The sequence below is a fragment of the Ambystoma mexicanum genome, chromosome 2p, assembly GCF_040938575.1.
Source record: "Ambystoma mexicanum isolate Mex_15411 chromosome 2p, UKY_AmexF1_1, whole genome shotgun sequence".
Classification (NCBI taxonomy): domain Eukaryota; kingdom Metazoa; phylum Chordata; class Amphibia; order Caudata; family Ambystomatidae; genus Ambystoma; species Ambystoma mexicanum.
The window spans coordinates 629,271,738-629,298,281 of NC_090923.1; the positions used below are offsets into that span (position 1 = coordinate 629,271,738).

Below are 26,544 nucleotides of genomic sequence, written 5' to 3' on the forward strand. Positions count from 1 at the left end.
TTTTTTTGAGGTAACAGAATTCCTGCTATTTTTCCTGCGCAGCCAAATTGTAAATTTGGAGTTAAAGTGGAGGTACATCTGCAACTTTACCTCTGAAAATCTACAGATTTACTACACAGTAAATCTGACGGAGGTAAATCCACAATGAGTGCTATGAACTCTACAAATGGGGAATTACACCGCCCTACCACCACTTGTAATCCTGTGATAAACCCACAGGACCATGTGGTGTTAACGGTGATCGAGTTGGATGGCAATTCACCAGAACTGCCACGAAACTTGAAATGAGGCCCGTTGTAATTTATCATGAGATTGCCGGTAGACTCACTCGCGCACATGCACATGAGATTTTTCGACCCACTTCAAAAAGATTCGGACAGACGAACCAAAACCGAGATGTCTGATCATCCTAATGTAGGGTCACTCCTAGGTCGCAACTACATATGTTCTAATTTTTATGAGCATTGAAAAGTGAGCTGAGCCGTCATCGACAGCATCTGTGCACACGTCTGATTGCGTTGAGCCGATGTATGCCGGGGAACCCAGGCATAGCCCAGGTTTGTGAGATATATTTATGGGATCACTGGTAATGTGGGGAGTACTCCCCCCCCCAATCAACAGCGCCACACAATTAGACTGTGATATTCTATCTAGTCCTGCCTATGCCTCATCTAAAACCAATGAATCTCTCCTGCTTGAGTAATGTGGAGTCAAGAACCAGGCCGGTGTACAGAAAGAATATATATTTATGAAATAATAGGTTCAATTAATATTTGCACACACACCACTTTCAGTGTGGCACAAAACAAAGCTTCAATACAAAGACTCACTTTTTGGGAATCAACATTAAGAACAAAAAATAAAATAACACCCCATGTGTGTTTTCACTTTTGACCCTCATGGAAATAGAACACAGGTCAAATAAACAGTTCAAACCTTCTATCACACACAAATCCCTTAATGTCAACATTAGACAGTACGGTGAACATTACAAGATCATGACCAATTGGCATTCCTTGATAAGGTTTACATTTAAACCAACTGCAACCTTTTTCTATTTTCAACAGCAATTTCACACATGCAGCACTTTGTAGATTTCATTTCCCTGCGCGCATGAAAATGCTAGCAGTTTTGAAAGCCCAACAGACTTGACAATTCTTTGGATTGATAGAACCCGTCTTACTTTGCCCCTATGCAATGCAGCATTTCTTCCACCAGGAGTCACTTTCTAACTCTCTGTAGAGAGTGTACATTTCAATTAGGGATTCACTTTAGTTTAGCAAACACCTCTCTGCCCCCGCACCAAAACCTCTGATATTCAGTGTACATTTATCACCCCTCTGCTTCAAGGCCAGGTCTGAGGAATGGTGAACAATTAGGAATTTCGTTTTTAGACAAGGACACCCCTTCCCTTGAGGGAGTTTTCAGGTTGGGATTGAAATTAGGAATAACAACTCACTTTAAATGTCAATTTCAAGCTTAAACAAAATCACCCCGTGTTATTTAGCTATAGGGGAATTAATGGCATTCTTTTTTGGAAAATGCCAAGAGTCTACTTACATATACCCACCCATTAATTCAGGGGAAGGTATTAAATCAAACAAATCCCCACACTTGGTTGAGTTTGACACATTACTTACATAGAATGTCTCTGGGCCTGGCGCTCAGGGAAGACATCAGCATTTCTGGACCCTCTCTTGAGGAATACAGGGATCTGGTCAGGCACCTCAATCATGTATAACCATCAGCATTCATCCCCCTATTTGGCTCTCCTTGCAAAGATCCCAGCATCTCTCTCAGTTTCCCTGATTTCCTTCAGCACTCTCATCAGAAATTGCACCCCAGGTAGTGTCAGGCACCTTCTAGGCAATGTTACAGTCTGTAACTTAATTTTTTTAAAAACATTGTTTTTTATTGTGTTTCAGTTCAAAAGAACTTTTCAGAAAAACAAACAAGAATATACACATGTAATCACTAAATATATCTGCAACTCTCTTTCAGTATTCACCCAGATGATTTACCACTCCCCCTCTCTGGCATGTGCATCCACTTTTTAACCCTAAAACAACACCACCAAAAAATTTAAATTCGAAGGTGCTAGTTTATTAGTCCTGAATTTCATTTGGACCCCTACGGTCCTCGCCACCCCCAAGGTCCAGGCCCTCTCCATGTAAAGGCTCCTGGAGTTATGTAGTTGAAATGATGGGAGAGATGAATCCACCCAATGGAGTTTTCATTTGACACTTTCAGTTTTTTACCTAAAAAGTCACAACATGGCAACTTTCTTTATTTTACACATAAACCTAACATCATATATATTTTGGGGTTCCTCTGATCATGCCGCTCGTAATGAACTGACTCCCATCTCGGCAGGAGTTTGCATGTAAGACCAGTAATTTTTTTGCAGTTTATGCAAAAATGATAACAGTTATGAACGTGAAATGTTCTACCCATATATCTAATGTATTAGGTTGTAACACCCTTGATACTCTGCTTTGTGAGATTTTCTGGGGAGTTAAAAACACACTTTAGGTTGTAACTCTTGGTCACATTTTGATATGGGTTACTTCAATAAATAGGCATATTCAGTAGCATATTAAACTTAAAGTCATGGCTTTAGAATCAAACACTTATGTTTGTGAAGGATACATTTCCTTGGGTACACAAGGCCTTCTGTTTATTTTTTAATATAATTTGTGTCTTGCCACCACTGTTCATTTTCCCATCTGTTCATTGCTTTTAATCAGCACATGCACTCCTTTCCATGACAGCAATTTCTGTGTTTGCAGATGCCATAATAAGACTTTAATTCTTTTTTGGGGGCTTTGTCAATGACATACAAGACCCAATCAGTAAGTGGATTTCTCTTTATTTGAAACAGCATTATTATTTGTGGCAGGTGCAAATAAAATACTACCTTTTCAGTTTGCCATTCATCTTGGCATGTTTTCAATGCCCTACAATTATTAGGCCCAACATAGCTAAATGCAGTTTCCTTCTTCTTGGGCAAAAAATATCCCACTCCTGCCAGTATCTGCACCATGCGGATAGTCCTCTGGTGATGGTACAGCCATGAAAAAACTTGTTAAAATACAATGGGTCTCATAACGAGTTTTGGGTCAATTCCGGTGAATTATCACCAAACTCGATTACTGTTACCACCACTAGGTCCTGTGGGTTTACCACAGGATTAAAATTCCCATTCCCAGGAGGAGAAATGGTCCTAGTCCTACGCCAGGTATGCCACCGTCGTAATGTAACCATCAAACTCTGTTCCCAATGGTAACATTTTATCTCTCCCATTATTTTTCTGATTTGTAAAGCTCTCAGTAATAAGCTACTGCAATCATGCTTAATTCTATGCGATATGTTTTGCTTAATCAAAGCCCGTTTGGATATTACAAATAAAATACAATAAAAACATTATTTTTCAGGCACTGATTTTACTGCATCAGAACAATCAGGCTTTTCCTCTGAATGAAGGTGATTGGGACCAGATCAAGAGAGGGGAAGGTGACATGTGTGGACTGATACATAGCTGATGGTGCTTTGGCCATGTCTCTTCCTTTTTCATATTGTTACCCCACAGCTACTAGTGGCCCATGTTGCAACAGGACCTGGGCAATACCACCCCTTGGTTCTTAGGCGGTGTCATTCCTATCTCATATGTGTGCGTTCCTGAATGCAGTGTGTGGCAGGCAAAATTAAATACACCCTTAGCGTGCCCTCATTTTGATTAAAAATGATATAACAATTGTGATCTGTCCACACTAATGATGGCAAAAAACAAGAAGAAAGGGGGTTCTCTGCCACATATAAAACTTTTTTTTACGAGAGTCTCAGCCCAACATTCAACACAATATGTGGTCAGATGCTAGTTCAATATCTTCAAAAATAACAATTTAATCTCAGGTTTCATTCGAACATCTTGACAACAAAGCACATATTAAAATGTATGAGGAAACAGCTTTCCTCAAACCAATTTAAAACAAGAAAAAATGAAAGCAAACTTCTTGTTAACAAAGATTACAACCACATCAGTAAAGGTTTTACTACAAATCAATTACACCAAAAGTGCCCATCTCCAACGTACAGAACACCACCACATGCGCACAACCCGTATCAAACACATAGATATGCACACACAGAGCAAGCAAAAAGTATCAAAAAACTCCATGTTCTCACATTCACCTTGTGCTGTTCTTGAGTATCAGCTCATGCACCTAATCATTTTACATGTGCATTAGATCAGTCAAGAGGACTTAATAGATGTAAGCAAGCCAATGCTTATCTATTCCAACAAGAGTGCTCAGGAGAGCAAAAGATTTTTGGGTGGTTTTTAACATGCATACTCGAGTTTCGGCTGCAAGATGGCCCAGAATTTTACAGTGGCCCAGCCTTCTTCAGGCCATACAAAAGATTTAATTGGAGAGAACAGAATTCGAGGCACACAATCTGTCAAAAAATGAACAAACATAAATGGGTTGAAAAGTAATAATACACACATTTAGGAAACACAGAGCATAGAAAAAATCATAAAACATACCTTGCGCAAAGGACAAGGTACCCAACATTTTCTTCAGTTATACGGAAACATTTAACCGATCTTCAATGCAAGTGTGAATGCAAGTGTCTATATCACACTGGGTGGCCCCTCACAACCGAGGAGTCTGTAACAAGGGACAAAAAACAAGTGCCCAACACGATCTATAGTTGCCACTATATGTGTCTTAGTCAAACTGGCTAGTAGAAAAAAAAACATACCTCAAAGATAATGCTCTGTGGGCCACAGTACATTTCTGGGCCAATTTGCAGCCGAAAGCAAAACAAAAGGTGATGACCGGAAGGTTTCAAATGAATCATAGCCTCTGGTGCAGTTCTGGGTAACCCTTCAAACCATTGTTCTTTAGCCTGCCAAGCCATTACAGAAAGGGGAAAGACCATATGCAAATCAGGGTTGGTCCCACCCCAAAAGGGTAAGTCCAGCCCAAACTGCTAGGTCACATGCCTTCTGCACGAGGCCACAAGCATCCCTAGAGATGTTTCGGCCTCATTGGGGGTCATCAGTGAGTATTATCTTGGGTCTCTAGGACCAGCAGTCTCATGACCCACATTGGGTATACCGGTCCCACTCGGGGTGACTAAAGCAAAACAAAAGGTGATGGCTGAAGGTTTCAAATGAATCATACATAACCTCTGGCGCAGCTCTGGGCAACCCTCCAAACCATCGTTCTTTAGCCTGCCAAGCCATTACAGAAAGAGGAAAGACCATATGCAAATCAGGCCTTGTCCCACCCCAAAAAGGGCAGTCCAGCCCGAGCTGCTAGGCCACATCCCATCTGCACAAGATCACAAGCATCCCCAGACATGTTTCGGACTCAATGGAACAGATGGGCTAAAAACTGTGGTTTGGAAGGTTACCCAGAGCAGTGCCAGTGGTTCAGAATTCATTCAAAACCTTCCACCCATTACTTTTTTGGTTATAGTTTGTCTCTCTGTGTGAGAGAGAGTATGCCCAGATGTGGGTCCTTTGCTTGTTGTGCCATAGGGAACGAAGCTGCACCTAATGGAGGAGACCCAACAAGGCCGAAAAATGTCTGCGGTTGCTTGTGTTTCCGTGCAGTGGGGACCTGGCCTAGCAGTTTGGGCTGGACTGCTACCATTGGTGGCAGTACCTGCCTGATTTGCATATGGCTGGACCCCTTTTGCAATGGCACAGATAGGGTAAAAAACAGTGGTGTGGAAGGTTGCCCAGAGCCGTGCCAGTGGTTCAGATTAATTCAAAACCTTCCACCTATCAATTTTTATTTATAGTTAGTCTCCCTATGTAAGAGAGGGTATGCCCAGACGTGGGTCCCTTGCTCGTCGTGCCATAGGGAACCAAGCTGCACCTCACTAAGGATGCCCAACAAGGCAGAAAACATGTCTGGGGTTGCTTGTGTTTCCGTGAAGTGGGGACCCGGGCTAGCAGTTTGGGCTGGGCTGCTCCCATTGGTGGTAGTACCTGACTGATTTGCATATGGCTGGACCCCTTTTGCAATGGCACAGTGGTGTGGCAGGTTGCCCAGAGTAGTGCCAGTGATTCAGATTAATTAAAAAACCTTCCACCCATGATATTTTATGGCATCATTTTTAACGTGTCGATACACAAGTGTTTCAAGGCGCGAAGAGGCAAGGGAGGGGAACAGGGGGAAGACGGAGAAAACGATCTTACTAGGCCAGGTGACATTGAGATCACGCAAGTACAGGGGAGGGGGGAAGAGGAAATGGGAAAAGTGTGAGGGGGAAGGGGAAGTGCAGTACATAGGATAAACAGTGAATAAATAAAAACAATAAATAAGAACAATAAATAAGAAGTGCGGCCAGCTGGTGGTAGGTGCAAAGGTAAGTGCAGACATCAGGTGTCGAGTGCTGGTAGGGGGCTGAAGGGATACAGAAACAGCCCCAGAGTGCAAGGGCTGCCAGGGGGCAGTGCAGGTGTGCAACTGGCAGGGGGGAACTGGGCCCAAGAACAGAGGGTAGCCAAATGACCAGTGCAGTTTCGGTTTCAGTCAAGAGTTCAGCAGGGTAGAGGAGGAGAGAAAGCTGAAGCAAAGAGGAAGGTCTTGAGGTGCTTCCAGAACCGGAGATGGTTCTCCTCAATTTTCAGAGAGGTAGGGAGGCTGTTCCAGAGAGAGGCATCATCCGAAGAAAGAGATCTACCACCAACTCGTTGCTTGGAGAAGCGACTGACCCTGAGGGAGTTGGAGGCGGATGAGCAAAGAGCTTGAGAAGGAAGATATTTAGGAAGAGAGAGTTGAAGGTATTGAGGCCCCATGCCGCAGAAGGCCTTGTGGACAATGCAGAGGGTTTTGAACGTAATCCTCGCCACCACTGGGAGCCTGTGCAGAGATTTCAGTCCTGGAGAGATACGATCCCTGGGTTTGAGGCCAACGACAAGTTTCGCAGTCCTGTTTTGGATGAGTTGCAGAGGGCGGAGAGTAGAGGCAGGCAGATTTAGAAAGAGGTTGCTGCAGTAGTCCATCACTTTTCTGGTTATAGTTTGTCTTCCTATGTGAGAGAGGGTATGCTCAGACGTGGGTCCCTTGCTCGCTGTGCTACAGGGAACCAAGCTGCACCTCACTGAGGAGGCCCAACAGGGTCAAACCATAACTGGGGTTGCTTGTGTTTCCGTGCAGTGGGGACCTGGCCTAGCAGTTCGGACTGGGCTACTCTCATTGGTGGTAGTTTGTGACTGATTTGCATATGGCTGTACCCGTTTTGCAATGGTACAGACGGGCAAAAAAATGTAGGTATGGAAAGTTGCCCAGAGCAGTGCGAGTGATTCAGATTAATTTAAAACCTTCCTCCCATCACTTTTTTGGTTATAGTCCATCTTGCAGCCGAAACTGGAGTAGGTGCGCTACAAACCACCTACAAATATGTTGTTCTTCTGAACACTCTTGTTGGAATAGATAAGCATTGGTTTGCTTACATCCATTAAGTCCTCTTGACTGATCTAATGCACATGTAAAATGATTGGGTGCTCAAGAACAGCTCCAGGGGTATGTGAGAACTGGGCCTTTTTCCAAACTTTTTGCTTGCTTTACTGTTGTATATCTGTGTGTTTGATACGGGTTGTGTACAAGTGGTAGGGTTCTGAACTTTGGAGATGGGAACTTTTGGTGTAATTGATTTGTAATGACGGCCTGACTGATGGGGCTGTAATCTTTGTTAATAAGAATTTCTCTTTGATTTTTTCTTGTTTTAAGTTGGTTTGAGGAAAGGTGTTTCCTCGTACATTTTAATATGTGCTTTGTTGCTCAAGATGTTGGAATGCAACCTGAGATTAAATTGTTATTTTTGAAGACATTGAACTAGCATCTGACTACATTGTGTGTTGGATGCTGGGTTGAGACCCTCATAGATTTTTTTTTTCTAAATGTGGCAGTGAACCCATTTTCTTCTTGTATGTTGTATTCATATCCCACTTTAGGGTCTCTGCTTGTGTAGTAAATACATGTGGGTTACCTCATATATGTGTTTATTGCACACTAATGATGGCCTCCGTCATAACTTTAGGCCACAACACCTTTCATTAAGGGCCAATACCATCTTTTCTACGGGCAGATCACAACATAACTAAAGCAAACAAGCATTGGACAAAAACGTCAACAATTTGGGCATTTTTGTAGACCTGGGACCTCATTTGTGAGGTACTGCAATAATGTTACTACCAGGTCAAAACCTATAGTTAAGGCAACACTTTTGGCTCTGTCAATGCTAGTTTTTAACAGATCTCCAGTGCTAGGAACAGATATAAATCAGGAGGCTGAAGGCACACATGGTAGAGCCATTTGCATTACCCAATAGCACATGTAAGCTGGAATTAAGCCATTAACTCTCAGCAGACTGCTTTGAAATAACACTGACAGGCCAAAGTTTGGTGTTACTGCTTGATAGGGCTAGCTCAAAGAGGTCCCAGGAGTATGCATTGTGGGTGCAGTGGGGCAGTTAGTGAGTGGGAATGGCCATAGGGATTGACATAGCCATGGGCAGTAAATGGGTGGCTAAATAACCAAACAACACCCACAAGTCCCCCTCCTCAAATGTCCTCTTCCTTCTAGTTGAACACCAATGCAATTGCTTCCGCTTATAGGTGGCACGTAAGCACTACCTAATATTTAAAAAAAAGGAGATATTGTCTAATATTATTCCTCAATTGCACGCCTTTAAAATAGGACATTTAGAGTGTGAAAGTGTAGGCTGCTTACTACTAGCCACTGCTATATGCTCAGTGCTTTAAGTAGGCTGGAACAGCCGGGGCTGGGTCCTGGCAGTCTCCAAAAAATGGGGCTGAGCCGGGGCCCTGCTGGGGCCCCCTGGACCCACCACAATTTTGGCGGTATGCATTATCCCACCACGGCCGCAGCCGCAACGGGATATGCGCCGACCATTAAGTCAGGCAAGCTGACAGAAGTACCAGCCAGTCACAGCGTTGTAACTTCGTCTGGTAACTCCTTGTGCGAGGGGTCACCAGAGGAAGATACTGTCCATTTGTTTCCCCAGGTCGCCGAGGCGTCTTTAACCCTCGGCGAACCTAGGGATTCCATTAAAAATATTTCGAGTTTTATAAAAGATGGCTTGAAAAGTACTCAATTCAAGCCATCTTTTGTAAAGCTTTGCTGACAAAGACACATCTGAATTTGTCCGTTGTCAGAGCTTTTTAAAAGATGGATTGAATTGTGTACTTGTCAAGACATCTTTTATAAACATAGAAATGTCTAAAAAAAGATGGTGGCTTTAAAAGTACGCAAAGCATAAGGTATGCACACAAATATATAGATGTTATATATTTATGTGCGTATTTTACTATGGTTTGTGTACTTTATAGGCCACGCCCATCCATAAGCCACGTCCCCATAGGAGCCCCCCCCCCTCGATTTCTTAACTCGCTTATAGCTCTGTATATGCTATATGCTATGGGTCGATCATGGAAATACCTGTCAAAGGGCAGTATTACCTTGTCATGAGATGGCAACAGCAGGCGAGTGGAGTGGGCATCTAGGCATATAATCGCTATGCTTTGCAAAGGAGTATAAAGCAAGATTACTGGCTATGCCATGCCTGCTTCAAGTGCGAATGTTTCAGGAGGTGTCTCTACTACTGTGGAACTATGATTGGAACACGAGCCCCAACTCACAAGGACTTGTGAGGGCACAATTCTCGGGCACTTTGCCCCTCCCATATTTGCCCTCTCGAATCTCTCCTCGGAAGTCACTTATTCATAGCAGGGACTTGTGAACCCTGGGCCATCCAGACCCTCCTTGCATATTCAAGTGCTAGGATGAAATGGACCAATGACCACACAATGGGGGGTGACAGCCCTCCCTCCACCCACGTGGGTCCAGTAAGCACATTTGGACTGACGCGCATTGAAGGGAACAGTCAGAGAAAATGCAATTTTTAGATTTCCACCTCCATTTTGGGAAAGGATATAAATCAATGAAGTGGGGGGCTCCTGCGAAGGGTGACAGTTGTATTTGGGCCTCCGAAATGGAGGCGGGGTCTACGTAGACCCCCGGCTGTGCTGTGCTTTCCACTGCACCTGGACTCGGACAGGGACGGCAAGGGAAGCACTTTCATCCCAGCGTCCATCCTCTCCTCGACCAGAACGCCCCCTGCCCACGTTTTTAGTGTGGGCGGCTTCACTGGGGCAGTCTGTGCATGCAGAACCATTTGGTGGCGGACTAACCTCTCTCTGTCAATTTGCCCTCCGAGGGGAAAGAGGAAAGGCCATGCAAAGTGGCACGCGGGTGTATCCCACAAGTGAATATGGCCCTGTATGTCTAACAGGAGAGGGGTCGTGGGGGGTGAGGGGGACGAGGTGATGGCAGGTTCCTTCCTGGGTTGTAGAAGTGGTCTTTTTTTCCCCAGGTAAAATGGCGCTTGGCTGTGTAAAAATTGGTCAAGGAATACAGCCAATATTACGTTATACTTGGCATTTGGCAGCGAGCAAGTGCCCTGATAAAATGCCAATGATTCGCAATGCCGCAACAGGGGAGGGCGAGGCACCTGCTTCCCAAGTCCCACCCTGAACGGGAACCAGGCCCATGATAGATTTGGTGTACCGACGAGAGTAGCCTTGAGATGGGTCCCAGACACTCACCGATTAAAAGGCAGAGTGTACACATCACATGCCAAAACACGCTTAACAGACACAGCTGTGCTGCTGTGCAAGATCCATGTCAGATTTTGTGAGGTCAACTGATATGTGTTTACTCTTTCACCGCTGGCGTGGACAGAACTGATAGCGGCTCCTCGAAGCGAGAGGACCCTGGGTAAGGGAGGGCACGTGGGAGCGGGGTGCCAGGGCCGGGCAGGGGGAAAATGAGTTTGTGCGTGTAAGAAAGAAATACATCAGCGCCCCATATTATTATTGAAGCACTCGGGGCCAGGCCCCGACAAGCACTAGAGACGAGTCCAGGGTGCATTGGCGCACCGTTCTGGGGTTCTGGTACACTCTGGTCTGAGTGCATGGGTAGAAAGGTGTGCTTTGATGCATGAGCGAAGGAAACTCCTTGTCTGTGTGTCAGAAGGGCCTCCTACTCAACTTCTGTCACTAGTAATAGGCCTGTTGACAGCAGAGTCTCACGTAGGAAATGAAATGTGATCTTGGGGTAGGTCTGCAAAGAGGGACACGAGGGAGATGAGTATTGTTGCGTGTGCTGCTCGCTAAGTGGAACCTAGCAGCGAGCTGGATGAGGCCCACGCCTCCGCTCCCAAGCCTGGTGCGATGATGTCATTCATAGGCCCTAAATAATAGCAAGATTAATGGAGCGGCATTCAGTGGACACGGATTCCCCGCACTTCAGACTCTGTGCCAGGAATCTGCAGGGTTCCTGGAGCATGTTGATTCAATATCAGGTAACAGGGAGCGTGGAGAAGGAGCTGTTCAGTGATGCTTCTTCCACTGCGTGCAGCCGGCGGTTATCACTGCGCGCGAAAATACACCGCCATCTGTACACACTGCGCGAACGCTCAGTGATGACCGCATTTGTCATAACAATAAACCACTTGCAAAAAACACAGCCATATCTCACATTGCCAAAATGCATGTAGAAATCGAATTATGAGAACAAGGCCCGGTGCCCTTGGCCAGAGAAACTTGCCGGGTGCTTGGGTTGTGATTCCACTGCATCCCTATCACAGGAATAGCCCAGTAGCAGAGGCTGATTTGGTGCCAGGGGGGTGGCTAATAGGGTGCCACTTGGAGGCTGGGGGGCGCACTGGGCACAAAGGGGTGCCTGGGGGGGGGGTTGAGGGAGCGTCCGCCCCCGTCATCCCGGGCAATGCCACTGGAGCAGCCTTGCACCCAAGCTAAGAGATTTATGCTCTTTTCCAATCTTCAGGGAAGCACTGCCGACTTTGTTTTTTTCCCTAATCTCTGCCTCATTGCTGGCTGGAATGTAGTCATAGGACCTGTATACTTGGCTAGTCAGACTGTCCCTTGTCTTGCACTTTTGCTTTGGGTTGTCTTGGTTTGGTAAGGCGTTATTACATCGCCAGGCTTTTTTGCGACTGCTTTTTTTGTAGAAAAACTCATCGATTAATATAGGGGGTGGGTGGGTAAGGGCATATAAGGGGTAGGGAGGGGTGTGTGGAGTATAGGGACTACAAAATAGTGAAGGGGGCTTGGGCAATATATATATATATATAAAATAAATTCGTTTTTTTTTCACCCGAAAACTTTCGGTAAAAAACTCTGTGAAAAAAAGCCTGCCGATCTAAGAACATAGAACCATCTTGTTTATGTGTGCGCCTCTTTTGCCCATGGGCTTCCGGCGCGTTACAAATATTAAAACTGAAACCAACTAAACTTACCTTCAGGCTGGCCAAGAGTTCCCGAAGTGTCATTTCCCGCCCATCCGCTTGGATGCCCTGCACATCAAATCGATCCCACAGGGTGTACTCCTTCTGCTGGAACTGCAGCAAAGAGAGGGGACAGAGAGAAGGTGTGCGTGAGAGGTGGGCCATCATTCATTGGCAGCAAGGGCATAGCTTGCAATAACAGGTTAACAGCAGCGTGTCCAGCTATCATTATCCCAAGGCTCAACTGGCAGTGCCTGTGGAGGGCAACCTTCATCAGGTAGAAAGTAATACATCAGCCAGTTGGATCTAAGCGAGTATTAATAGCTAAAGGAACTTGAAGTTGGAAGTACAGGGCTGGAGTTGTTCAGGCTGAAGGCACATCCTTCATATAATAAGGAGACCACACAAGAAAGGGTATTTAAATAGAACACTTGGCTTTATTAGGTATTGATTGGATTCATGCTCTCATTATGGAATTATCAGGGTAATTCATAGAATTTCGCAGAAAAGTGTCGCAAGCGGCTGGCGCAGAGTGTCCGCGTGCGATTGACTGCGCCAGGCACGTGCGCTAAAACCGATTTCCGCGCACAGCGTATTCATGGATTTCATGCTCCCAAACCAGCCGTGGCGCAGAGTATCGCAGCGACCCTGCAGCAGCGCCAGTAACGCCCCCAAGAACGCCCTCGCGCAAGGAAAAGCCATCAAAATCGCTAAATCATCGCAAAGGGCTGCGCTAACCCTGGACCAGTTTACAGGGCTGCCAAACAAGGAACGCAAAGCGGGTAACGTGCATATCAGGGGTACGCGTGAAGTTATACACGCGATTAGCCAGGGTACGTGTATTACAGGGGTACGCGGGAAGTTTAACACGCGATTGGCCAGGGTACGTGTATTACAGGGGTACGCGGGAAGTTTAACACGCGATTAGCCAGGGTACGTGTATTACAGGGGTACGCGGGAAGTTTAACACGCGATTGGCCAGGGTACGTGTATTACAGGGGTATGCGGGAAGTTTAACACGCGATTAGCCAGGGTACGTGTATTACAGGGGTACGCGGGAAGTTTAACACGCGATTGGCCAGGGTACGTGTATTACAGGGGTATTCGGGAAGTTTAACACGCGATTGGCCAGGGTACGTGTATTACAGGGGTACGTGGGAAGTTTAACACGCGATTAGCCAGGGTAAGTGTATTACAGGGGTACGCGGGAAGTTTAACACGCGATTAGCCAGGGTACGTGTATTACAGGGGTACGCGGGAAGTTTAACACGCGATTGGCCAGGGTACGTGTATTACAGGGGTATGCGGGAAGTTTAACACGCGATTCGGCTGTGTACGTGTATTACAGGGATGCGATTTGGCCAGGTACGTGTATTACAGGGGGGCGCAGGAATTATCACACGCGATTTGGCTGGGTACGTGTATGGAATCATCACACGCGATTAGGCTGGGTGGGTCCTCACAGGTGTTCCCTGTACACCCTCCACGGCCCCTGCAGGCAGCCTACAAAACAGGGGACTACCCTGCACACCTGCTCATGTCCCCCTGCACCCCCAACCCCCAGCAGTGCAGGGGCAGCCTCCACCAGGCCCCCACTCATGTCTCCCACCACCCCCACCCTCCCGCCACCAGGGGCAGCCTCCACCAGGCCCCCACTCATGTCCCCCTGCACCCCCACCCCCCAGCAGTGCATGGGCACCCTCCACCAGGCCCCCACCCATGTCTCCCACCACCCCCACCCCCCCGCCACCAGGGGCACTCTCCACCAAGCCCCCACCCATGTCTCCCACCACCCCCACCAGTGCAGGGGCACCCTCCACCAGGCCCCCACCCATGTCTCCCAACACCCCCACCCACCAGCACTGTGGGGCACGTGGCCAGCAGGCAGTCAGGCAGCAGCAGATGGCAGGTGGGAGCGTGCTCAGGGCTCTGGGGGGCAGTAATTTGGCCTCCTGGCCAGGAGCGTGGTCTCTCGTGTGTGAACGCGTGGACAGCCTGATAGGGAGTGAAATCCCACACGTCAGCAAAGGCCCTTAGCGCGTAAACCCGTCAACAGCATATGCGCGCCTATAGTCACCTGCACGTGCAGGAAATTGTTGCGTGACACGTCCCAGTGTCAAAGCGTGTGATTGGTGAAAATGGATCTACACGCAGAAGTGACAAAGCGTGTGATTGGTGAAAATGGATCTACACGCAGAAGTGACAAAGCGTGTGAATGGTGAAAATGGATCTACACGCAGAAGTGACAAAGCGTGTGATTGGTGAAAATGGATCTACACGCAGGAGTGACAAAGCGTGTGATTGGTGAACGTACACGCCGCGTAAGTGACGCTGTACGTGTGGGCCTGTATATAAGGAACATGTAGAACACCATTTCCTTGTACGTGCTTTTCGTGGAGAGCGAGTGGGTGAATTCTGTACTTCTTGTCGTTTCACACGCGATTTACTTCACAGCGTTTCCAGTTCGTATTCCCTGTTACCTCTGACAGCTTTTTCTCTTTTTTCTCTTTTACTGGTTTACCTGGGCCTGTTCCCTCAAACAGTGTCCCCTTCTACTGTTGTCCTGTCTTCTCAGACAGCGTACACATCTTCTTTTGGCGGGGGTTTAGCCAGCCAAACGCGCTCATTCTTCACGCTCTTTTACCTGGCAGACGGTGAGTCACGCACGTATCCAACTTCTGTGCTTGCCCCGTGTGTAGCCTACCCCTTCAGAGGTCATTCTAGGCTGCGTGTGACACGCATACGTTCATTCTTGTGTTACTGGGTGCCACAGCGTAGTGCAGGTTTTTCTTTCTGCACACGTGGTCTAGGAGGGGTTGCGTGCACGTCATCTCCCTTTTTTGGGCCTCCTGTGCGTTGCGTGACCCGTCATCTTTCCCCAGGGGTTACAATCAGCCGTGCTAGAGCACTAGGGTACAATTACCATCTGGTACCCAACCCCTTTGACCCCCAATTGCCCAGGACAATTGTCTACAGCCACTCCCATACACACATTAATATCAGTGCCATGGCTGGGAGGCGAGGATTCCGTAAGGGTGGCAAAGGTGGAAGAGCCACAAGTGGTGGCCGTGGTGGATCCGGTAGGGGACGTGGTCGTAACTTGCAGGGTGAGCCTGTCCCCCCATGTGTGGAGGACCAGTCAAGGGCACCCATCATCCCCCCCCTCCCCCCCCTCCCCCCCTCCCGTTGAGGCTGAAGTGGCTGACACCATCCATGCTCAGCCCTTGTTGGACCAGCCCATTGTGGCACCAGACCTGGCTGACTCCATGGCTGACTTCCAGGTCAGCAGGGCTACGACACGTGCGCTGGTGCACGTTGATGCCATCATGCCACGTGGATCTGGGGCAGCAAGGTCATCTGCTGCACCAAGGAGGCAGGGCGGAGTGGCTGCAGGGGCAGCTGCGGCTCCATCCACCCCAGCCCTCACACACCCAGCCAGGACAGTGTCGGTCCTAGTCCATGCTGCTGACATTCCCCCTGACACCATCACACTAGAGCCAATGCCTGCACCAACTCCCATGCTGAGTGTGCAATCCCACACTCCTGATACAGAGTCCACCAGGGCTCCTGCCCCTAGTGTCCAGAGCGGCGCAGGACACTCAGGATCACCACCACCTTCCAAGCGGAAGAGGAAGAGTGCTCGTCCGGCACAGGCTGATGCCCCAGACACGGCTACACAGTCCGGCCCGTCCAGGAAGCCCAGCTTCACGGATGACGAACTGAATGCACTTGTCGAGTATGTGTCCGGACATGACAACGAGATGGTCATTGTTGCAGGATCCAAGACCACACCTGCACAACGCCAGGCACACTGGCAGACCGTTGCGGACATCGTAAGTGCCCTTGGAATCGTGAGGCGCACAGCCAATGATTGCTATAAGCGCTGGAATGACCTAAAGCGCAGGGCAAAGAGTAAGCTGGCCTCAAGTCATGCCGCAACTCTAGTGACTGGAGGTGGGTCTCCAGTAGTAGACATGGAACTCACTCCACATGAGTCAGTCGCTGGGACCTACGTCACGGAGGAACAGATCCAAGGCGTGGGAGATCTGGCTGATTACGAGGCATTGTCCGGTGAGTGCACATGCATGTGTGTGTCATCCATGTGCATGGTGTGTGTGTGAGGGCTTCTGTTTGGGTGCCAGGTGAGAGTGTGTGCGCCTCAGTCGTATGGGTCAGCCATGTGCTTCATGCAATACTTCCTGCGCAGCTGCATTTGGCCATAGCAGTATCCCTTCTGCCAACAGTAGACATCTAGCACAACTGCACGCCAGTTGCCCTTGAAGTGTCACCTTGACACAACATATTTGCTTATTTTTCACTGTTCATTCAGTCAGTTTGTTTGCATTCCACCACTTTCACTAGGCATGTCGCTGTCCACTAGTCACATGTCTGACATGGGTATGGTAAAGTGGAGTGACTTTGTTACCTGGATATCATTTGTACACACATGTCCCTGTGCAATTTGACCATTTCAGACTGGCAGCTCCAGGTGAAAAATCTGACCTGTTAGAATCAGAAAAGCTATTACATGCGGGAACTGGACTGAATGAATAGGTGCTGCCCTCCTCTCCATCTTCACTCAATAGCAATGGTACATGCCATCTGTGTGATGGCATGTGTGTTTCACCTGCCAATCACAGGCCAATGTGTGATGCCACTGCCAGGCAGCATGCAGAAAATTTGTTCATCTTCCATCTTGGTGTCATCAGTGTGTGCCATTTGCCTGCACTTCATACGCAGTGAGGGTGCATGCATGGGAGGGTTTTAGTCATGTGGGACATGTGTCAATCAAGTACTGGTTCTCTTGCTTCTCAGCCCTCAATGTGTGCCATGGTGCTAATGCCTGTTTCCATTACTTTGTTTTCATGTCTTTGCAGGGGAAGACGCACCTGATACTGCTGGGGTTGTGGAGATGGTGCAGACCCAGGAGGTGTCCCAGGGCCGACCAACCACCAGTGAGGGACGTGGTGTGGTGGTGGGGGAGAACCCACAAGTGCTGCAGGTCGTGCTCTCAAGGGGTGTCTCTGGCTGCACCTCCCCCGAGCTGTACTCAGGTGTTGATTCGGATGAGACCTACGTGCCGTCGCAGGTGAGTGTTCCAGGGAGGGATTCTGTTCTGTCTCACCCACCTGCACCAGGGTCAGTACCCTCCATGGGGATGTCAGTGTTGGCAGCTACGCCTTCGGTGGTTACGGATGCAGGGTCACACTCCGCGACATCTGATCCTGTTCCTGGGCCAGCAGATCAGAGGGGGAATGCAGTCCTGCAGCCTCAGGCAGTGCCGGCACAGCAAGGCGCAGTTCGCCTTGCCCCAGACAGGTGTGGTGCCCGCCGACGTGGTGGCCGTACGCCACCCGGCAATACCGCATGGGAGCAATCCATTTACGGTATGGCTACCCAACAGGCTGCATCATCCGAGATGATGGCTCAGGCCATGGATAGGGTGGCCACTTCCATTGTCCCCCCAGAAAGGCTGATGGAGCGACTAGAGCAGGCAACCGACTCCATCTGCCAGTCACACAGGGAGGACATGTTGGGGTCCAACAGGGACAGGCGGGCGGCACTGGCGACTCTGCAGGAGGCCATCTCCATTGAGTCCCAGGGCCACAGGGAAGCCCTGAGGCAGGAGCTCCTACACCTCAGGACGACTCTTGTTGAGCTTGAGGCTTCAACACACCAAAGGACAGAACAGCAGCTGGAGCGTCTCACCCGTACGCTCTCAGCTGAGATGCAGGCAACGAGGGCGGAGGTCCGGGCATCCCGTGAGTTGTTGCATGGGGACCTCCGCACACTCATCCTCCAGAACCAGACCTACCACACCCGCATGCTTGCAGCCATGGAGGAGCAGACTAGGGCCTTGCGTGGGCTGCCTCCCATAGTGCAACCACCTCCGGATGCAGCTGCACAGGGTGATAATAGCGACAGCAGTGATACTCCCACAATAGGGTAGCCGTGTGGGCCATGAGCCCATGGAGGTGTTTTATCTTCCCAGGATCCACGCAGGTGGGTTCTGGTGTGCATCCTGTCCTCGGACCTCCTGGGTGGCCTCCCCAACCCCCCCGGGCCCATCAATGGCCATTTTTGATTGTTTCTTATTTTTATTTTTATTTTGATTTCTTTTATTCCCAATTTTTTTGGGACAATCTGTTGGCTTCGATCTGTTGGCTTCGATCTGTTGGCTTCGATCTGTTGGCTTCTATGTGTTGGCTTCGATCTGTTGGCTTCGATGTGTTGGCTTCGATCTGTTGGCTTCGATCTGTTGGCTTCCGTGGTTCCTGTGGGCATACGCTGCATTGTGGCTGGGCACATGCAGGCTTGTAATGTATTTGGTTCAGATGCTTGGGTTTGAGTCACACACACCCCTCCTGCTTCCCGTTTCCATGGGCTTGCAAAGGGTGTGCCCAAGTGACAGTGAATTACACAGTGACGTTGGACTCCCATGAGCTGTGTGGCCAGTCTGTAGTCAATACTGTGTATACATTCATAGTGCATATTGCTGTTGTGTTGTACACTGCATGTTGCATTGATGTGTAACTCTTCTTCTGTGTCTACCTCCCAATTTGCAGGTCCCTTCCTCAAGTCCACACAAGGACCTCTAGTCTGGCGATGGGGACCATGTTGGCAGCAGTGCACCTACAACTCTACATGGCGCCAACACTGCACAGTTGGTAGTGGTGGGAGTGCAGGCATTTCCAGGTGGTGAGACTACTAATATGTAACATTTTTGATGTCATGTTAATGGTACTACGTGCTCAAGTATGTTGTTGGTCCGGCATTGCTGTGAGCATTTCAGGTGTTGCAGGTTTCTAATAGTGCCACTGTACATAGTGAGAGTGATGTCATGTTGTGGGGATTACTTTGTTTACCTGCAATTAGCATGACATGGCACGGTGTGTCGTGTGGCAGTGCTGGGGTTGGGTTGGCTGACATGGCACTGTCCTCTTGTTGCATTTTGCAAGTGGGTATTCATTTTAGCTGCTTCAATGTGTAACTTCACAAAACTGCATTGGTGGTGTCTGTGTGGGTAGGGATGCACACATTGTGACACTTCCAGGTGAACAATCTCAGGCTGACATGGAATTCCCGGTTCATTCTCCAGACATTCAGGATCAGTGTCAGGTTGAGTCATCATTGATTGTCAGATGGAATGTGCCAGGGCAGTGTGCACTCCACAGGGGTGTGATTTCTATGTGAAGTAATTAGCCACTAGCTGTGTACGGGCTGCCTCCCCCCGTGCCCTTTCCCCTCCCATGCGCAGCGGCTGTGCATGTGGTTGGGGATGTGGGGCCACCACCATGTCCACGGCCAGGCCCCGGCGTGTTGCAACGTTGTGCAGGACACATGCTGCCACTATGATCCTGCACACTACTGGGGGAGCGTATAACAGCTGCCCGCCAGAACGGTCAAGGGAGCGAAAGCGTGACTTTAGCACTCCGAATGTGCGCTCCACTATGCCCCTGGTTGTAATGTGGGCTGTGTTAAATCTTACCTGGGGTGGCGTGGTGGGGTTCCGAATTGGCGTCATCATGTGGGGGCTGAGAGGGTAGGCACTGTCCCCTGTGGAGGTGGGGATTGGTATCATTGGTGAGGTTGTGACCTTGCTCAGTATCCAACATGCATGCATGTGCAGTGGCATACATACTCACCAAGCAGCCATGTATCGCCATGCCGCCCAGCTTCTAGGTCCCGGCTTAGGGTGGACATTCGGTAAATGAAGCTGTCGTGGGTGGAGCCGGGATAGTTGGCATATACTGAGGTGATGATTCCCTTGGCATTACATGCTACCTGCACGTTGATGGAATGCCAGTGCTTGCGGTTCCTATAGATGTGCTCAGATGCCCTGGGGGGACGTAGAGCCACATGGGTGCAGTCGATGGCACCTAGCACTTTGGGGAATCGTGCCACTGCGTAAAAATCCAGGGGGGCAGCATGCCTTTCTGCAGGTGTTCTGGGCAGGTATATGTGCCTGCGGACTGATGGGCGTGCAGTCATGATGTTCAAGACCTGGTGTAGGCAGCGTGACTGGGTGGCCTGTGACACCCCACCCACTATGGCACTTGTCCGCTGAAATGATCCAGTGGCTAAGAAGTGCAGTACATTGAGGACCTTCTCCAGGGGGCTGAGTGCTTGGGAGCACAGGGTGGGTGATGTGAGGTCATCCTCCCAATCACTCACCAGGTCCAGTATGATGTGTGGTGGAAACCTGTACCTCCCATACACCTGGTCATCAGGCATCCCGAAAAGGCTGGTTCTGGGTGTGAATATTCTGGCCCTGACTATCCTCCTCCTCCTCCTTTGGTAGCCCACTGCCACTGCTGCTAGGAACGGTATGTTCATCCTGGCGTCTGAGCTTGTTATTGTTAAAGTCCGCAATTTATGCTTAGCGCGTGTTCTAGGCGAGCGTGTGACCCGCGCACCCCTGGAATCCAGTTCCCAGTCCAATAGCGTGTGGAAATTCACACGCACCACGGGATACAGCGTGTGACCCGCGCACCCCTGGAATCCAGTTCCCAGTCCAATAGCGTGTGGAAATTCACACGCACCACGGGATACAGCGTGTGACCCGCGCACCCCTGGAATCCAGTTCCCAGTCCAATAGCGTGCGGAAATTCACACGTACCACGTGATACAGGTTCGCTGACGTACTTGCGTGTGTAAGTGGCCGCGCACCCATTAAATACACGTACATAGGCCAATCGCGTGTACGCGCACTTTTGTCCAATTACACGCGATGACACTCTGACGTGCAGTATCTCCACGTGTGCCCCGTCATCACGTGCTGAGTGGGGAACACCCGTGCGGGTCACGTCACAGACGCGCTTACGCGCTGAGGGACTCTGGTCCAATAGAATCGCGTATGCGTGCTGACGCGCTTACGCGCTAAGGGCCTTTCCTCGGATTTCACGCTGACGTGCAGGATTTTCACGTGCCAAATCACTCTGTATCAAGCTGGCCACGCGAAAACACACGGAAGCCCACGCTCCTGCCCAGAAGGCCGAGTTACTGCCCCCCAGTGCCCCGAGCAGCCTCCCACGTGCCATCTGCTGCTGCCTGCCTGCCTGCCTGCTGCCACCGTGCCCTGCCATTTGGTGCCTGCACATCAGCCATCTGCAGGGGTCCAGTTGCTGTGTCCACCCCTGCTGGAACTGAAGACTCCCGACTGGTATTACATCGCTCCACAGCCCAGCCCCAGGACCCAGTTGCCCACCCACACCTGCCTCTGGGGTTGCCATGTCGGGCACTTCCACATCTGGCACCAGTGGCAACCCCAGGCCAGAGGGGCAGAGGGGCACCAGCTTCACTGTCACCGAAGTTGGTGTCCTGGTGGAGCATGTCCTGGGGCAGTATGATGCCCTCTTTGGATCGTCCCGCGCCAGCAAGGAAGGACGGCAGAGGATCTGGGCCGACTGTGTGGTTGCCATCAACGCGGAGGGGGTGGCAACCCGCGACGTCCTGAAGATCAAGAAGCGCTGGGAGGACTTGAGGTCCAGGACCCTTGTGAAGACCCGGCGCCTCGTGGAGGGGGGCCGGGGCCGCATGAGTTCCATCCAGATGAGGGTCCTGGAACGCGTACGCCCAGCGCTCCACGCCCAGATCCTTGAGAGGGAGGCCCGTCTGGAGTTGAGCGGTAAGTGTCCATGCATTACTGTGTGAGACAGGGCATGTTGCGGTGTGCTGGTTCTATGATACTTGCCTGTATGTGTGCCATAGGCCATGTATGCATGTATGTGTGCAGGGACATCATGGTAATGCATGTGCGACCAGTGATGTGTGATGCACATGGTTGTTGCATGTGTTGAAATGCCGCATGGGGAGCCCTATTCAGATTTTGAACATGAGAGCATGCCAGTCTCTGTACCTGGACATGGGTGGGGGTGAGGGATGGGTGCTGATGCCAGGTACATATATGGTAGCCATGTCTGTGTGCCTGACCTGCGTGTCTGTGACTTGTGCATGCCATGGATGCATGACACATGTGTGTGACAATGCAGAGATTCAGTAAAGCAGCCAAATTTCCCTTGTATCCGCTGTGTTTGGTGTGTTTGGGGCCAGATGGATGTGACTGAGGTGAAGTGTGTGCATGTGATGGGCATGAGGCATGATGCATGTGAGTTACATATCATTGAATGTTTCAAGAGTCCATTGGACATGCATGGAAATGTCCATGGCATGCACCATGCCTGTTACTGTGTGTGTTTTGCCTGGACTGACCCATGTGTTGTGGAGGGACATGATGGAAGTGTACTTTGACAGTGGTGCTCATCTGCTATTGCTTCCTGTCTAGGGGACCATTGTACAGTGCCCTGATGCTTGTGTTCTTTGTCTCCCTCTAGGCAGCGGCTAGTGAAGAAGAGGGCGGAGACGGCGCTGTGGAGCAAGGCGGCGGGGATGCCCCCACGGCTGCAGCGGAAGGGGTGGGTGAGCCCCCACAGGGGCCTGCTACGGTGGGAGACGGTGAGGAGCCATCCAGGTTGGTGGTTTGCACAGAGGAGGAGGAGGCCGCCACTGGGGCACACATGGGGCCTGGTGGGGGCATCCCTGCTGGTGCAAGTGGTGCAGTCCAGGGCCAGGGGCAGGAGGCAGCACAGGTCACCGTGGAGGGGCCTGTGCATGTCGCTGTCCCTGACCCTGTGAGTGCACCACCATGCACCAGCAGGGATGCCCCGTCCCAGGCCTGTCCGCAGGTAGAGGGGATGTCCATGTCACCTGACTCCCCTCCACCTGCGGACGTGGGAACCCCTGGCCATGCGGAGAAGGTCCTGATTGGGGTCGCGATGCGCACGGCTGTGATTCGTGATGCCGTGCGTGCTTCCCGGGAGGAGCACGCACGTCATCACGAAGTGCACCGTGCCGACGTGGCCCAATTGGGATCGGCCATGTTCGGGGGTTTCCTGCATGTGTTGGCCAATGTGGCGGCCCTCTCCTCCTCTGTGCAGGCTATCCACCAGTCGTTCTCCTTGCCGTCTTCCAGCCCAGATGCCACCAGGGCCCCCTGTGGACCTGCCCCGACCAATGCAGCCAGCTCGGTGGGGATCCCATCCCTGCCACAGTCGGGAGTCAGAGATCCAGCAGGGGTGGACACCAGAGCAACTGGACCCCAGCAGATGGAGGATGTGACGGCATCATCGGGCAGGGCACGTGCACGACGGCGTCGGTGGTTTCCATCAGCCTGGATGCCGTCGTGCTGGCACAGGCAGTTGCGTCGGAGGCAGCAGCAGGCTCAACGTGGGAGGCATCATGGCTCGGGGCCATCAACATCAGGGGTGCAGGCATCGGCCGGAGGGCAGGAGAACCCTGGAATGGGAGTGGCTTCCGTGTGGGAGAGGTTGTGCCAGCGGATAGGTGCGGAGCGGCAGCGGGCAGAGGAGGAACGGCTCACGATGGTCAGGGCGGAGGACTCCATGCGGAGGGCGCTGAGGCGGGCTGAGTGCCTCGAGGGTCTTCGCAGGGAGTTTGAGCTTGACACTGCGTTATCCCTGCGGGACCTCGGGGCCAGGGAACATGCCCGCCTCCAAGCCATTGACCAGGAGTTCGATGATGCCCTGGCCCATGACAACAACCAGTGAGCCGTCCGAATAGCCCGCTGCCTTTGTATATAGTTGTATAGTTAGGGTTAGGTTTCCTTTGTTTTTTTGATTTTTTTTTGGTTGCGATTGGACAATGCACCACTTTTTTGTATATAGTTCACTTTTTAGTTAGTAGTCAGTTAGGTTTAATTTGGTAGGGCTCATGGACCCAGGATGATCTTCTTCATTGGCTTATTTTAATTTTTCAGATTTTTTTCTTGGACATTCATCTTGTTTTGTTTGATTTGCTTTGTGTTTTTTCTTATTTCATTTCCATTCTACTTGCTGTTAAATACATATTATTTTTTTAATCTTCAATGTGTCGTATCATCTCATTGCTTTCAGGCATGTCATGTTGGGTGTTTTGTCATTCACTTGCAGCCATTGTGTGTGACAGACATGTGTTAAATTGCATTATTTAAATTGGGGGTGTAACATGTAATTGCCTTTGATATGTGGGTGGGTGTGATAGTTGGTTGGGCCTTTTGGCAGGGGAGGATGGGCATTACGGACATGATTGGGGAATGTTGGAACCCAGGTGCAGGGGGGCATGGATTGGACATGGGTGGGGGCCTGCTGGCAGGTGCCCCACAGTGCTGGGGGGGTGGGGGGGGTGGGGGACATGAGTTGGACATGGGTGGGGGCCTGCTGGCAGGTGCCCCACAGTACTGGGGGGTGGGGGGGGTGGGGGACATGAGTTGGACATGGGTGGGGGCCTGCTGGCAGGTGCCCCACAGTGCTGGGGGGTGGGGGGTGGGGGACATGAGTTGGACATGGGTGGGGGCCTGCTGGCAGGTGCCCCACAGTGCTGGGGGGTGGGGGGGGTGGGGGACATGAGTTGGACATGGGTGGGGGCCTGCTGGCAGGTGCCCCACAGTGCTGGGGGGTGGGGGTGGTGGGAGACATGTGTGGGGGCCTGGTGGAGGGTGACCCTGCACTGCTGGGGGGTGGGGGTGGTGGGTGACATGAGTGGGGGCCTGGTGGAGGGTGACCCTGCACTGCTGGGGTGTGGGGGTGGTGGGTGACATGAGTGGGGGCCTGGTGGAGGGTGACCCTGCACTGCTGGGGTGTGGGGGTGGTGGGTGACATGAGTGGGGGCCTGGTGGAGGGTGCCCCTGGTGGCTGGGGGGTGGGGGTGGTGGTAGACATGAGTGGGGGCCTGGTGGAGGGTGACCCTGCACTGCTGGGGTGTGGGGGTGGTGGGTGACATGAGTAGGGGCCTGGTGGAGGGTGACCCTGCACTGCTGGGGTGTGGGGGTGGTGGGTGACATGAGTGGGGGCCTGGTGGAGGGTGCCCCTGGTGGCTGGGGGGTGGGGGTGGTGGTAGACATGAGTGGGGGCCTGGTGGAGGGTGACCCTGCACTGCTGGGGTGTGGGGGTGGTGGGTGACATGAGTGGGGGCCTGGTGGAGGGTGACCCTGCACTGCTGGGGTGTGGGGGTGGTGGGTGACATGAGTGGGGGCCTGGTGGAGGGTGACCCTGCACTGCTGGGGTGTGGGGGTGGTGGGTGACATGAGTGGGGGCCTGGTGGAGGGTGCCCCTGGTGGCTGGGGTTTGGGGGTGGTGGGAGACATGAGTGGGGGCCTGGTGGAGGGTGACCCTGCACTGCTGGGGTGTGGGGGTGGTGGGAGACATGAGTGGGGGCCTGGTGGAGGCTGACCCTGGTGGCTGGGGGGTGGGGGTGGTGGGAGACATGAGTTGGACATGGGTGGGGGCCTGCTGGCAGGTGCCCCACAGTGCTGGGGGGTGGGGGGGTGGGGGACATGAGTTTGGACATGGGTGGGGGCCTGCTGGCAGGTGCCCCACAGTGCTGGGGGGTGGGGGGGGGGGTGGGGGACATGAGTTGGACATGGGTGGGGGCCTGCTGGCAGGTGCCCCACAGTGCTGGGGGGTGGGGGTGCAAGGGGACATGCTGTTCGCGTGTGGAACTTCCCGCGCACCCCTGAAATACACGCGCCCAGGCTGTTCGCGTGTGGAACTTCCCGCGCACCCCTGAAATACACGCGCCCAGGCTGTTCGCGTGTGGAACTTCCCCCGCACCCCTGAAATACACGCGCCCAGGCTGTTCGCGTGTGGAACTTCCCGCGCACCCCTGAAATACACGCGCCCAGGCTGTTCGCGTGTGGAACTTCCCCCGCACCCCTGAAATACACGCGCCCAGGCTGTTCGCGTGTGGAACTTCCCGCGCACCCCTGAAATACACGCGCCCAGGCTGTTCGCGTGTGGAACTTCACGCGAACCCCTGATATACACGTAGCCCGCTCCCCCAGACCCGATCGCGTGTGAAACTTCACGCGAACCCCTGTGATGCACGTACCCTGCTGAAATCGCGTGTTAGACTTCCCGCGCACCCCGGTATACACGCACACGTATTTTTTGTCAGCGGGTGTCCGTGTTTGTGGGTACCCCTTTGCACGTCATTTTTCCTGGAGGGCCACAGTATGGGACATTCATCATGGCAGTATATAGGTGCGATTTGTTGGCGCACCTTTTGGCGCACATTTCTTACAGCCGCAGAGACGCTACCGCCTGCTTTCTTGTGGCGGTCGTGTTTGTGCCTGTGCGCTGGTTTGAGCGTGCGCTTTTTTCCCCTATTCTATTCCATGAATACGTGTTGTAGGCGAGC

General features: G+C 51.2%; 1 protein-coding gene across 1 annotated transcript in view; it reads right to left on the minus strand.

Moving 5' to 3' along the window:
- The window catches only part of UBA7 (ubiquitin like modifier activating enzyme 7), a 1,701,784-nt gene that overhangs the window by 193,718 nt on the left and 1,481,522 nt on the right, over window positions 1-26,544 (minus strand). Inside the window, exon 23 of the mRNA XM_069644160.1 lies at window positions 12,364-12,465. Within this exon, the coding sequence (XP_069500261.1) occupies window positions 12,364-12,465 (102 nt within the window). The remainder of the gene's footprint in view (window positions 1-12,363; window positions 12,466-26,544) is intronic.